At 42.1% G+C, this 14484-nt stretch overlaps 1 protein-coding gene across 1 annotated transcript; it reads right to left on the minus strand.

Moving 5' to 3' along the window:
• Positions 1-5293: 5293 nt before the first annotated feature.
• LOC139667512 (protein kinase C beta type-like) lies at positions 5294-12212 on the minus strand. The gene is made up of 13 exons (XM_071546993.1): positions 12085-12212; positions 11428-11584; positions 10660-10794; positions 10409-10505; positions 10112-10255; positions 9764-9937; positions 9455-9546; positions 9270-9332; positions 9013-9151; positions 8831-8911; positions 8263-8370; positions 8010-8150; positions 5294-7419 (listed from the first exon to the last, which is right to left on the minus strand). The coding sequence occupies exons 1-13, from the start codon at positions 12206-12208 to the stop codon at positions 7267-7269; spliced, it is 1608 nt and encodes a 535-aa protein (XP_071403094.1). The 5' UTR covers positions 12209-12212; the 3' UTR covers positions 5294-7266.
• Positions 12213-14484: the final 2272 nt, after the last annotated feature.

A 14484-nucleotide genomic window follows, 5' to 3' on the forward strand; every position in this document is an offset into this window, starting at 1 on the left:
TGACCTCCGTGTGGATCCAGTCGGCTGAATTAAACTCAGATATTGTGCGCATCCTCTCCAGCCTGCGCTAAACCCGAGTCGTCGGGTGCTGTATAGGTTTCTGGACGTCCCGTTAAAGTTTTGGTCTGTTTTTTTCCTAGGCTGCATAAGTACCTAGTTCACTGACTGGGGATGTTTCCATATCAAGACTCAGGAGCAGGTGGGGATGCGACGAGATATGGCTGACGACGGCAGAAGCTGCTTTTTTGGAGTGCAAAACCAAAGAAGAAAGATAAGTGTAAGAAAAGTGGAAAAAAAAGCTTCTGTAATAAAGTTGGTTGGAGAAAATAGCGACACTAAAGCTCCTCTTGCCACGTTCTACTTTGGTGAAGCTCAACTCTGGCACTGCAGGATAACCCCGCCCTCTTCTGTCTGTGCATGTGCGTGTGCGTGTGTTCTTGTCAATGGGGAAATTCGCTACCCATATAGCCCATGGCCAAGGCCTAGTTGTAGAAGTGACAGCAGCCACATCTGACCCAGTCCAGCCTGCTGTCTGTCAGCTCAGTTCAGCACCACGGACAGCGGCCTCATCATCTGCTCTCTCAGGGAACATAATCACTCAGTCCTTCACCTAAACTGCATCAAACTACAGCGCTTCACAAATCATTTTTCTACAAATTATGCCTGTTCTTTATTGGACCGTATCTAATTAATAAAAAAATCATAGTTGTGTTAATGTGGAAACTGAACCTTAACTGAATCTTCACAGCTTAGCTGTGAATTTTCATACAACTCCCACAATCCCCCTCTCTATTCGAAAAGAGTTATTAATGTCAACGTACAGAAAAAAAAAATCATGTTTTTATTTTATTTGTTTAATTCTTTTTTGGGGGGATGTTTACTACTGAAAATACATATTTTATCTACAAAAAGGTCATAATTCACAACCCTCTCATGGGTTATTGTTGCACTTTACGTGTCTAACGTTAACACTAGCTTGCAACACATTTGTAGCTTTTATTATTTCTGAATGCGAATCAGTATTATACAGTTCTAGTGGAAATAATATGGAGAAGACAAAGCATTAATGGTATAAAGATGCTAATGCTAACATTTTCCCTGAGCAAATATAGCTATAGGCCAATCCTTGAGGCACACAGCTTACACCAGCTGTTACCTTGACAAGCAAGCCAGTTACAAACACCAGGCCAATCTAAAACACTATTACAGCAAAATAGCAAAATTAAAAGTTTAAATTAAAAAGGTAGTGACCAGTTAGTGGCTGATTGGCTTTCATATACACCATCAAGATGAATGAGCCGTGTGATTAGACAGAATCTGTACTTATTACTTTGTAATTTACAGCCTGTCTGTCTATATATCCTCACTTCCATATCTATTAGCTTCTCAATAACTTATTGGCTGTATCATAGCTGCTCACTCATTAAATGTAATTCATATTAACATCCTCATTTGAATTCCATCCACCAGTAAATGGGAGAAGAGCCATCCGAGGGCTCCAAGTTAGTTGATGGGCCTTCCCGTTAACCACAGAGTCCTGCTGGCCTTTGCATGAATTTAAGAATAAATGAGAATATGAATATTTAATGCTCCCAAGTTTACATGTGAGTGTGTGTGGAGCGGGATGGCTCAGTCGAAAGGAACCACCCCATCTCCACCAACACACACACACACACACACCTGCGCACAATCAGAAAATCATTTCAAAAAGACACAAGTTTCAAACACCTCCTGTGTTAAGACCAGGGGGGTAATGGAGGGTAAAACCAGTTTGCTCACCTTCATCATATTTGTGGAAGAGAGTTTACCTCTTTTTAGGCTGACACAAATATTTATGGCATAAATTCATAGTATGCAGCATACTCAGTAGAATATAAAATAATGGTTTTCTGAAAAAGTGGTTGATTTATGTTCATATTGGTGAGTGTTTTCATATCACTGACTGGAGGTCATAGTTCACCCAGCTTTTAATTTACCACTATATCACTGGTTGATAACACCATTCATGACATATTCTAGCTTCTTCAAAAACACACTTTGTAGACAGGCTTGTATGTAGTTGTTTTTTCAACCCATTTCATTTCTGTTGAATTTGTCTGTTTCATTCTTTTAAACCCAATTTTGAAAACAAGTCTATCATTAATTTTGTTAAACACAAACTTTGTTTTGAATAGTTACATGCAAATAAAGTTGATTAGTGTTAGTATATTCATGATTAAAAAAAAAAGTATCTTTTACCAAGTGCATGCCTATGCAATGTTCATCAAGGGTCTAGCGAATCAGCAATAAATCATGTTTTTTGAGCTGCAAACATGGTTATATTGCTTCTATATATAGTGAATAGCATTAATCCTGTACTTAATGAAAACATTAAGTCCTACATCTGCTTCTAGGGGCAGAAAATCATTGTTTCACTGCTATCTATAGGCTGAAACTTTCAACCGTGTTGCACTTCTGGCCATACCTCCATCAGTGATGTCAAGGCAGGTATTTCATCTTTTCCAGTGTCAAATGCTTTGTGATCAGAAAATTGTTACAGCCCCCCAAGTACAGAAGGGTGATCCGTTATCACAGACACACTCTACTATCCGTTCTCGCTCCACACCCCACTTTTTTGCAACTTTCAAAATTGTGTACTAGGCGAAGACTGGCTGAAGACGGTGTGTTTACACACTCTTTAACAAATTGTTACTACTAAAGGGGTAATGGGGCAGGAAGCACCCTATCTGTGCACACTGTTTGTTCATCTCTCCATCGCTGTCTCACTCTCTCAGTCAAAGTAAAACACAGGAGCCAGAGTTACTGAAATGGGATTATAATTATTCATTTTAATGTAGGTATCATAGGTCTCTCACGCTCAGGTAAAGACGGCGCATGCAACACATGACCAAAGTCCTGTTACACAGTTCCTTTAGTGGCTTTATAAGAGCTGCTCTCCTCTCTTCTCCTCTCCTCTCCTCCCAGCTTCCTTCCACCTCTTCTCCTGCCTTTTGCATAGTTTACACTTTATTCTCCTCTCCTCTCCCCTCTCCCTCTTGTCTTACTTATCTCTTTCCCCACGTCTCCCTCCTGAAACCTTACGGATGGGAATGGATTGGCCCTTTAGGAGGGGCGAAGGGGAGGATTGGAGAAGGAAAAAGAGAGAATGAATAGTGATAAAGTGATAAAGATCTGAGGTAGGGAGAGAGAAGCAGAAGAGAGAAGATGAAAAGGAAAAGGAGGAGGAGGAGGGAGACAAAATGGGGGGGGATGATGCGAGGGAAAAGCATGAGGAAAGATAAAAAGGGGCAGTTGGGAGTGATGGCAAGGGGAAAGTGAAAACAGAGAGAAAGGAGGACAAAGAGGGAGGGGGAGGAGAAAGGAGTCAGTATATAGAGAAGTGCACATTTACACTTCTAGCTCTAGATCCCATTCCTATTTATACATACACAAAAACACAGGTCATACATAATTATTACACACTACTTTATATGTTCATTTCACAGAATCTCAGATTTTCTTGTCATGTACAGCCAAACAATCTTTGATCTGTGCTCTGGAAAAACCTCTGGAAAGTAAACTTTTCTTTAGCAACGCATATCTTAAATGTATTTGAGATAGCGCAAGTGGATTTCAACTGAAACTTGATCTGAGCATGGATTATTCTAACACTGACTTGCAGTGATAAATTCAAGACACTGAGGTTTTTCCAAGACGTCAAAAGCAAACCTTAAAGAACTAACAGCTAATATGGCATGCATAGAGGAGCTGCACCACAAAGACTGTATAGGCCTACACAGCACTAACCCACTGCATACACAGTGCCATAGAGAGAGAGAAAGAGAGAGATATGAAGCAAGAGAAAGACAGAGACGTTTCAAATCTCACCGTCAAACAGGTATTTGGGGGGATTTTTTTTCTTTTTTGCATCAATTTGGAAGACAAGACGTGCTTATAGACTAAGTTCAGGACTAACTTAGACATGAGGTTATAAACCAGGACCTTTCAAAACCTTCAAACCCTTCCTTCCCTCCAGCCCCAGCCCGCACAGACACGTGTATGAGCACATACGTGACACATTGATCATGGAATGTTCATGACGTAACTTTTACAGGCCGAAGAGAAGGAGTCAAGTAAACAAACGCACACTGTTGTTGATCAATAAAGCACATACACACACATTCACTGTGGCTCTGATGCCTGGCCTTTGTATTGACCTGCTCACCACAGGATCCTGTGAATACTACACACACACACATTCTGGAAACATTCGGGAAACTGGCCTGCTCTAATGTCCTCTCAGATCAAGCTCAGTCCCATTGACCAACCAGCAGCTAAAGCCGTTTGCCTATTTTGTTGAAATTCTGCTGCCTGTGTGTGTGTGTGTGTGTGTCTGTGTGTGTGTCAGCGGGTGTGAGTGTGACTATGTGGTGGGCGTGGTGATTTATGATGATATTGTCCAATTGAAGTGCTGGTGTGGGTTGGCCTGAAGTCTGGGGATCTGTGTGTATGCGTGTGTGAGATGTGGTGGCTTTAGCTCGGGTGGCCTGAGTCCGGGTGGCGTGATGAGAAACTGGATGAGTCTTCCATGAACATAACTGGGCTGGATGGGTTGGAGTTAAGTCTCGACTGGGCTAGGTCTAAAGTGGTGAGAAGGATCAGACTTGTATGATGTATTCAGGGTTGGTGTAGGAGAAACCTTGAAACTCGTTCTGGTCCAGATTCATGATGAAGAGCTTGTCCGTGGGCGTCAGCTCCACTGCCATCTTTGTGAACTCCTTGTCAAAGTTTCCTACATCGCGGCGAGATTTCTGACACAGAGAAAGAAGGAGAGAGAGAAAGGGTTAGAGAAAATAAGTTAGTATTATTTTAGAGCGCATTAAAAGACAGTTTCAATCCAGAGAGAGAACACATTTGACAATAAGCAAAAAGAACAAGAACAACCTCCCAGGGAAGCACAATGATTGGGGTGGGGGACCCTATTTTTCAGAACATGGAAAGACACACTGTACCAGTCTATAAATGGGTGGCACCATGAGGATGAGCCTAGAGTCTAGACTCAGTAAAACACACCAATGATTCCATAAAGGGCTGAGGAGCATCTTGACAAAAACATACACTGCCAACAAAGCCAGAAACACAGTCAAAGATGGAAAGACCCCTGACAGTTCAACAGTACAGATGCAGATCCAAGACAAAACTTCAAGAGCCAGAGAGAGGAATGTTCCAAAACAGACAAGAATCAACAATACAGAGCACCCCAGACCAAACCACAGCCAGAAAAGGATTGCACACAACTACAGGGAAGTGAAGCCCCAGGCAAGACACACGTACATGAACACACACACACACACACACACACACACACATACAGTTTAGTTTCCTACCTCCTCATTTGTCTCCCCACAGGACTTCCAGCTGTACTGAGGGGGGCTGGGAACATCTGAGGCCTAGTCACCTCATCTCCACTACTTCAGCTCACATGGGACCATTTGTATGAGGCATGTCTGTGTGTGCAGCCTTATCTTTGTGTTATGCGTTTTGCTAGCTTGTTTGTGTGTGTGAGTAACAAAGCAGACACAGCAAAGGTATTCTGGTAGGCACCAGTGAGTATATTATCAGTTTCCAGTCATACAGGACAATTACACAATCCACAGTGGCATCTCTCTCTCATCCATAACATTTCTCCAAACATCTCTCTGATTTTGAACTCGATATATATTTAGTTTCTCTCATATCTATCTCATTATTATACTGTCAACATCACCACCATTACCATTATCACTATCAAACTCATCATCACAATAAGCACTCTGTATCTTCACCTGGCAGGATCATCGTCTTTATCAGCGAAAATCATTGTATAACACAAGTCTGGTCATGATATAGCTTTCTGTGATGTGACTGTACCGCCTCCCTTTGATACAAGCTCAGAGAACAAGATTTGACACATTGTTACTTTACCCTGCATCCAGTTACAAAAAGATAACGTGCCTGACAATGAAATACACATCCTGTCAGACTATTCAGTTTATGTATCTTGAAAATAAATTTCCAAGGGAATGTACGTATGAAGTATCGTATTGAGAACAGACAAGCTATAATGCATATTTTAATAATTATACATGTACTGCAAAATGGCACAAGATGGCTGCCCTTCATCACAGTTGTGGAGGACAATCTCTTTTCTATCTGCGTCCTCAGAACTCTGAACCTTGTTTTGGCACCATTGGACACGCTGTTTCTGTAAGCTTACAAACTACCAGCGATTTCTTAGGCCTTCACAAGACGAGAGGGTTTCGTCATATGTGAAATTCTTAAAAGTGGTTGTTTAAAAGCTTAGAGATATGACAGTGCTTGTCCATCCACTGTCATTAAACAACACAGTGTAATATGGTGAATACTTTCAGTAATGAATCAGGAGAGAGTGCGAGCTTTCAGTCAAAAATTGCTGACTGAAATCGCTCTGCCTGTCTACTGCATGTAAAGACTTCTAATCCTCTGACTGGTTAAAAAAACACATGAAATCAGCGAAAAATTTCTGACAACTTCACCACAACACTGAATCAACAGAATGTTCAAAGTGTAGCAGTATTTGGTCCTATAGACAAAAAGTAGGTCATCAACATGAGGAAACAGATTAGTACTCATACAATCGTAGCAATGCAATTGGTCAGTTTTCACTTGTATGATCATACACTTATACCGTATGAATGTTTCCACTTTGTGATCATAGTACACTCATGAATATTACTGATAGGTCTTCATAATCAATGTGCAATACATGGAGTGTGACACAGAGACGGAGCAGGCGCAGGCGGGCCCGGAGGTGCGACTCTGCTCCCCGGGGGCCGACCTGCCGCTGCTAGTGTGAACAGCTGGGCGGCATTCAGGAGCGAGCAACATTTCTGCACTGAATATAGAAATACAGCCAGTACAGCTGATATGAAGTCTGAGCTTTGACAGCAGCAGTATTTCCATCACATGCTAATCCACAGTAAACAGAACTGGAAACCTTGTCACAGCTGGAAACAAAACAAGTCTCCTACTGGCATCTTGACAAATGAGTAAATTATAATTTTTTTCCTGATTTTTTTTAGCATTTGAGTTTTATACACAGCTGTAGAGACAGATACACAGCACCTGTCTGCATTTCCATCTGTGTTCAACGTTTCACCCTGCCGAATGCAGCCTGGATATGACATCATGATGACTTTTTTTTTGTTTGTTTGTATGTTTGTTTTGGAGGCGGGGATTACTAGAGCGGCCCAGTGATATGTGGCATGGTCAGTGAGTTGTGTGGGGGTACTCAGGGTTAACAAATGAGAAGTCTTGGAATTCGTCCTGGTCCAGGTTGGCTATAAGCTCCTGGTCGGGGGGGGTCAGCACTGGGGGGTGGCGCGTGAAAAAACGATCAAAGTTCTCCGCATCACGCCCACACTGCCATGGAGAGGAGAGAGAGAGAGAGAGAGAGGGACAGAGAGAGAGAGAGAGGGACAGAGAGAGAGAGAGAAATGGAGAGAGATGAAGGGATGGAGTGAGTATGATGAGGGATGTGAGAAAAAAGGACGACCACAAAAGAGAAAAAAGAGAAATACAACTAAAACGTGACATCAACCAATCAAATCATTCACAGCCAAAGCTGTGGATTTCCATTGGTCCACATGTGAGCCAGTGACATCTCAGTTTCATCATTGGTGACTACACTCACAAATGTCAGCTCTGCATTTGTTAGAGTAGTGACCAATGGCAGATGATGGTTGGGTTTGGGAGATGAGTGAGCTAATCATTTTCCAACTTACCTTCAGTTACCGAGAAGTCAGAGGCTGTGAATTTGACTAAGTGTTTGTGTCTGTATCGCAGAAGATGTGTAAACACAATTACACTTGCAGTTCCTTCCTTATCATAACTAAACTCTGTGGCAATTTGGGTTCTGTTTATAGTTCTCTCACAAAGTGTGTGTGTGTGTGTGTGTGTGTGTGTGTGTCTCCCAGGCAGAGTGTATCTATGTATGTATGTGGTGTACTCACAGCTTTAGGTTTGAAAGGCGGCTGGACCTCTTTGTTCTCCAGTTTTTCCCAGTCAATATAGCGGAAGAAGGCGTGCTCCTTGATGTCTCTCTCCCCCTCTGGACCGCAGCCCAGACGCTTACCTGGGTGCTTGGTCATCAGCTAGATCACACACACACACACACACACACACACAATGTGAGATGTAATGTGAGAGTGTGGACATATGTGTGTGTGTGTGTGTGTGTGTGTGTGTGTGTGTGTGTGTCCTCACCCCCTTGCAGATAGCAACAGCCTCTTTGGACATGGCTTTAGGGTAAGAGACATGATGCTCCATGATAGACTGGAACAGTTCATCTTCATCCTCTCCGTCAAATGGCGGCTGGACAAGGACAAACATTCATTTATTTTGATTTATCTTTTCTCTTGTTGCCTTTGTATGTTATTTAATTCCACCTGCCTAGTCTTTTACTATATTTTTTTTCCATTTGTCATGTCCTTGTGGCTGGAATCTTCTTTTCTTTCTGTTCCATTTTGTTTCAATCTTTTTTAATCACTGCTCTACCTCATTGTCTCTGTTTGTGTCTGTCTGTGTATTGATCTGTCATCTGCTAAATCTTTTATCTCTCTAGTCTTTGAATCATTTTGTAACTTTGTTTTGAGAAGTGCTACATAAATAAAGCTTATTATATTATTATTATTATAAATCACTTTATTAATCCAAGTTCTTGTTACAATATTCTGTTCACAAGAAACAAAAATGATGTCAAAAATAAAAAAATAACAATTGATGCATGCAAACGACTGTGCACATACACACACACACACACACACAGACGAACCTGTCCTGCCAGCATTTCGTAGAGCAGCACTCCAAAGGCCCACCAGTCCACAGACTTCCCATAAGGCTGATAGGCTATGATCTACGATGGGGAACGGTAACAGAGAATGTGTATTATTCAGAGGTTAAAATATGAGAAGAGGCACCGACTGACTGCCACTGGAGCTCAACACACAAACAAACCTCTGGGGCGATGTAGTCTGGCGTTCCACAAAAAGTCTTGGTGGTAACTCCGTCTAACATGTTCTCTTTGCACATGCCAAAGTCGGCTATCTTTATATGGCCTTCAGAGTCCAGCATCACATTGTCCAGCTTCAGATCCCTGGGAACAAACACAACACACACACACACACACACACACACACACACACACAGGTATTATACACACCTGTACTGAAATGTTTGTGAGCAAGTACATTCAGACTCACTATCTGACTCACCGATACACAATGCCTTTGGTGTGAAGAAAGAAGAGTCCAATGGCAATCTCTGCAGCATAAAACCTTAAACGCACAGAGAGACAACACAGTTCCTAACCACATATTCCGTATATTTGTGTTTCTATACATATACAGTATGGTGTGTGTGTATGTGTGTGCGTGTGAGAGTGAGAGTGCATACTCACACGGCATGAGGCTCCTTGAACTTGCCGACCTGTTGGATCTGGTACATGAGGTCTCCTCCATTAATATACTCCATCACAAAATACAACCGGTCCTACAAGACAGAGACAAAGAGGAGAGGGAGGAGAGGAAGATAAGAGAGAGGGAAAATGGAGATTATTAGGAGATTAGGATGGTTAGGTTCGATGGCACAAAATTGCCACATCTTTACACAGATGAAAGTATTCCACCACATGCATCTCCTAAGCAGTACAGTCACGTGTTTTTCTCAAGCATGTGTCACATGGCTTTGCATGATGCTGCGAACCTACCATAGTCTGGAAGCAGGAGTGCAGCTGAGTGAGGAATGGTGGCTTCCCAGACAGAGCGAGGACTCTCTTCTCCACCATGGTGCACTCCACATCGTCGTCCTGGATCACCACGTCTTTCTTCAGGATTTTGATGGCGTACAGCTCCTCAGCACCCTTACGCTCAGCCAGCATCACCTGATGGGAGTCAACAACAACTAAATGAATGAGCTCAGTACATGCTGTCATTCTTATAACGGATCATAGAGAATAATAACGATATGCACGCCATCTCAGCCTTAATATCACTGCAGAAACAACCATGAACACCGTGTGCCTATGTGTATGTGTGTATGTGTGCATGTGCGTTACCTTGCCAAAGCTGCCCTTGCCCAGCACCATGATGAAGGTGAAGTCCGAGAGCTTGACCCGGTCCTGGTTGCCATTGCTGTCGTACTTACACACCGAGGAAGAGGAGGAAGGGTCTGTGGGCTTCCCCGGTCCCACCCTCGCCCTCTGGAGGACAGAGAGAGGAGGAGTGGAGGGAAAACCGAAGAGGTAGAGAATGAAGGGAGGGAAGAAGCAATGAGCCTTATGTAGAAAGAAAAACATCAAGGACAGCAGATATTAAACCCATTGTGATTCTTTCTCTGTGCATGTGCGTTTAACCTCAAACTTCTGTCGTAGTTCCTCGTTGCCTTCCTCTCCCTCTGGCTGGACAGGAACATTGAAGTATTCTCCTTCCTCCTGGGACAGCATCTTAAACCTGAGCCCCCAAAATAAAAACAGAGCAAAGTAAGATAAATCCTGGATTACCACCAGACAGCCTTTCTATCTTCATGCCACTATTCCTTCAGCTTCAATTCTGTATCTTTCTCTCTACACCTTCCTCCCTCAATCCTTTCATTCTGCCATCTTACCATCCATCTATCCCTTGTTTCTGTAGCTCCGAGATGCCAAAGGAGAGGGATCCCATGAAGTCGTTCCTGCTGGTCAGATCCCAGTCCCAGACCTCCACTGACAGACGGCGGTCCTTGTCAGTTTCTTTTAATTTGCTGAGGGATGGAGGGAGACAGGGAGGGAGAGGTTAGACAAAAGATGAGATGTGGAGGAGAAGTAGGAGAGCGTTCTATAAGAACAACAGAGAATGTGGTTGATATCTAAAAGAAATAGTCAAGATTTTTCTAACATTTAAAACTGATTGTGCCTGATGTGCCTCAACATCACAACACATAGGTTTCTGCCATATCATTCTGAACAAAATAATGTTCTGTATAATTTGTGTCTGTTAATTCTTAAAACAAGTAAAAATAAAAATCATTAAAATCGTATTCACAGACAGAAGCTACAAAACACATCCATAAAATCTCTCTATGATCCTTTTATAGCTGATGTAAAAGGTAAGGGGTCTGTTAAATATCCACAAATGATTTTTTTTCTTGTCTGTGACATTCCTAGCAGCCACAGCAACCCAGAAAACCATACAGTTTAGTTGACAAGAGGCGAAAACAGTAAAGGGAACGGGGACAGGGTCACTCCCATGAGCTCCAGTTAGCTCTGTGCTCATGTGACTGAAAATGAGGCCAGGTAAGTTCAAAGCAAAGAAGTTTCTTTCCAACAATGCCAAATACAGTACATGTATTTTGAAGATGGACAGAGATATTATATAGGGTGAGAGGAAGTCTCACAAAGTGAAGGTCTCGTTCCAGGTGGGGTTGAGGCAACATTTGATAGTCTTGGTCTTCTGCTTGCTCTCGCTCTTGGGGTCTGGGATCAGCTTGAGCTTGACGTAGGGGTCTGACAGGCCGTTGGGGTCCATAGGCACCAGGTTCTTAGCCTCTTTGACTGGGAAGGACAGGCGAGAGGAAAAACACCAGCTCTTTTAGTCTGTTTAGTCATTCAGTCTGCAATTTGTCCTTTCCAGAGGACAGCAGGGCATGAACCTGCAAGTGAGCAGTGTTAGTGCAATACTCTGCCAGCACACTCCTACATCTGAACTGATGTAGAGCCCCACTCTGGCCTGCCCTAAATAACTCTGGCTACATTTGACAACACTTAACAACAGTTTAGTTTCTGTTCCATAATCAATCTAGAGCTGTCTGAGAGAGAGAGAGAAAGAGAGAAAGAGAGAGAGAGAGCACGTGGTTGCCTGTCCTAGTGGTGATGTGGGTCAATCGTTGGATCATTGATCGACTAATGGACTTTCCAGTTTCAGTCTTGGGCTGAAATAGAGCTCTGAGAGGTGCTCTCTCTCTCAATATCAAACAGTATGTGTGTGTGTGACAGAGAGAAAGAGAGAGAGAGAGAGAGAGAGAGAGAGAGAGAGAGAGAGACAGCATACTCACTAGTGACGGTGAGAGTGTCCTCACTGATCTGGGCAGTGATCTGGATGCGGCCTCTCCTCTCTGTGTGATCTGTCCCACACAGGCTAGGGACATTGGCCACACACCGCTTATGGATGTTCATCATACAATCTAAACACACACACACAATTCTTTTGTCAATATCTCAATACTATCAATCAAATGTATACATTATATTATCCAATTCATATGCATGCAATTCATACAAGATATGGCTTGCATATTAAAATTTGTCTTTTGCAACTTTCATTTGTCTTTTGCAACTTTTATTTTCCCATTTCTCTTTTGCAACTTTCATATCCCCTTGTAACTAAAAGCCCTTCTTTGCTATTATTAGAGAAAAAAGTGAACTTGCATCTAATAGTTTCAAAATAAATTAGCAAATTTCGGTTAACGACTTAAAAATATCTATGCAGTACCATTATTTTACTTCCAGTTATGGGAAGTATGGGTTCTATTTGACTTAAATCTTAGATTAATTGCAGATTTAGCAGTATTAAGTACAGCTACACAGACACCGACGCATAGGTACACACAAACCTTAAAGTATTTTTCATGGTGATGAGGGAAAAAAGGTCCTAGCACACTGCATGCAATTGCGCTGTCTGCCCACTAGATGTCAGACTGCTATGATCTACAGAGATCCACATTGTACTCTAGCAATGTGGGCAGGTAAACTATTGCTTTCTGTACATTGTCCTTAATTTGACAATGACCCCCCCTTCTACCCCTTCTCCCTTCATCTCCCCCTCAAATAATGTCCTAGATACATCATCCATACACATAATGTCTCTTTCCATTGCTATGCAGACACACAGCTCAAAGGGTGTAAAGCCCTGAATGCAGGGACAACTCCATGGATAACTCACCAACTCCTACCCCAAAACAGAGAAAGATGAGCGCGTCCGAATATATCCTTAGCTAAAACTCAGCTGCTATATCCAAAGCTCCTCCTAGACCAATATAAAAGCAGCGGCCGAGCAAAAACAATATTCATATCTGTTAACATATATCTGTCCTCCAAAAAGTTACTGTATAAGGCTGTACCCAAACAAACTTGGCAGTATCCCAGATGAGTTACTAAAGAAGACAAATGTATTGCTAGCAGCCTACCAAAAGCAAATAATGTCTTCTAACATCATGGTTGTCTAACAAGATGGGTTCCTTAGTCATGCGTGTCAACACACTTGTTTATATGTTTGTTGTTCAGATGAGTTACTTAAAATTCCTAGGAAGTGTGTGGCACATCCGGTATGTGTAAGTGTCAGGCCGAGAGTCAAGCAATTAGAAAGGAGGATAAGCCTGCACACTACACTGCAGTTATCAACTTTAATTGACAATGTTTTGATCAGTCAGATCGTCATCAGGTCATATCCAAATAAACACTCCCACTTATGTATATATCATAATAGGCCAGAAGTCACATGATCTGAAAGTAAATCAATGCACAGAAAAAAACACAGAACATTAATCATTGTTCAAATGGACAATGGACAGAATGAGGCCAATCAAACATGTATATCCCTAGTGCTAGTAAACATACCGTATATGTCACTAGTGATAAAATTGCTAAAGGAATATGGTCAAAATTCAAATTATTACTTCTCATACATAGTTATGAGGGCCAAGTGGCTCTTAAAAGCTTAGTTTTCATCTGCTCACCAACGCACCATCACTGAGTGCAAGTCAAAAACATAAATTAATAGTAATATCAATGAATAATAAATCATAATATTCCTTGTGAATATATATGCAGTCCACATCAAACACCAGCATACAGTCCTATTGTCCCTGCTGATCATCACGAAAAAAGGTCTGCTATCAAATTCCTGGTTCAGACCCTCAGGTGTCTGTGACTTATAGATCCAGTATAGTTCTCATCTTTAAAGCAGATTGTCCAGGTCTCCTCCCTGACTGAAAACTCCTGCCAGACAACTGTAATACTAGCAGCCTGTCAAAAACATATAAATCTCACACACCTGTATGTCTTCTAGAAAGCCCCTCTTGGATAGCAAAAAGGGAGTTCTCTATTTCCTAACATATTACCCTTTCTTCCAGAACAAGTTCATCAAGCCATTGCCAAATATAGTTGCATGTTTTCCAGATGAGCTACTTAGTTAAGTTCCTTTCTCTATGAGTATCGATCCACCAAAAGCAGACAATATGTCCCCAAACATTATCCGTGTTTTCCAGACGGTTGCTAATGCTAACAGCCAAGTATAAACAATATATCTCATGATACGGTTCTCTTCCAGACAGGTAAATGAAGATCTACATTAAGGTGGCGTTCACATGGGACATTTGGCATCTATCACATTTATGGACCAGAATGCATTGAAACCACCTAGGTTTCCTTGTTGGGGGTGTGTCTCGAAACCTTTC

Source organism: Centroberyx affinis, unplaced genomic scaffold, assembly GCF_046629955.1.
Source record: "Centroberyx affinis isolate AG114_WGS23_722 - 3 ecotype Tasmania unplaced genomic scaffold, CSIRO-AGI_Caff_v1 ptg005586l_1, whole genome shotgun sequence".
NCBI classification, from domain to species: Eukaryota; Metazoa; Chordata; class Actinopteri; order Beryciformes; family Berycidae; genus Centroberyx; species Centroberyx affinis.

Coding starts and splice junctions, on each gene's coding strand:
- LOC139667512 (XM_071546993.1), bottom strand. CDS start 12,208: ATGATGAACATCCATAAGCGGTGTGTGGCCAATGTCCCTAGCCTGTGT. Junction 9,547..9,763: donor ACTCCTGCTTCCAGACTATG/GTAGGTTCGCAG, acceptor TCTGTCTTGTAG/GACCGGTTGTATTTTGTGAT. Junction 8,151..8,262: donor CTGTTGCTATCTGCAAGGGG/GTGAGGACACAC, acceptor TGTGTGATCTAG/CTGATGACCAAGCACCCAGG.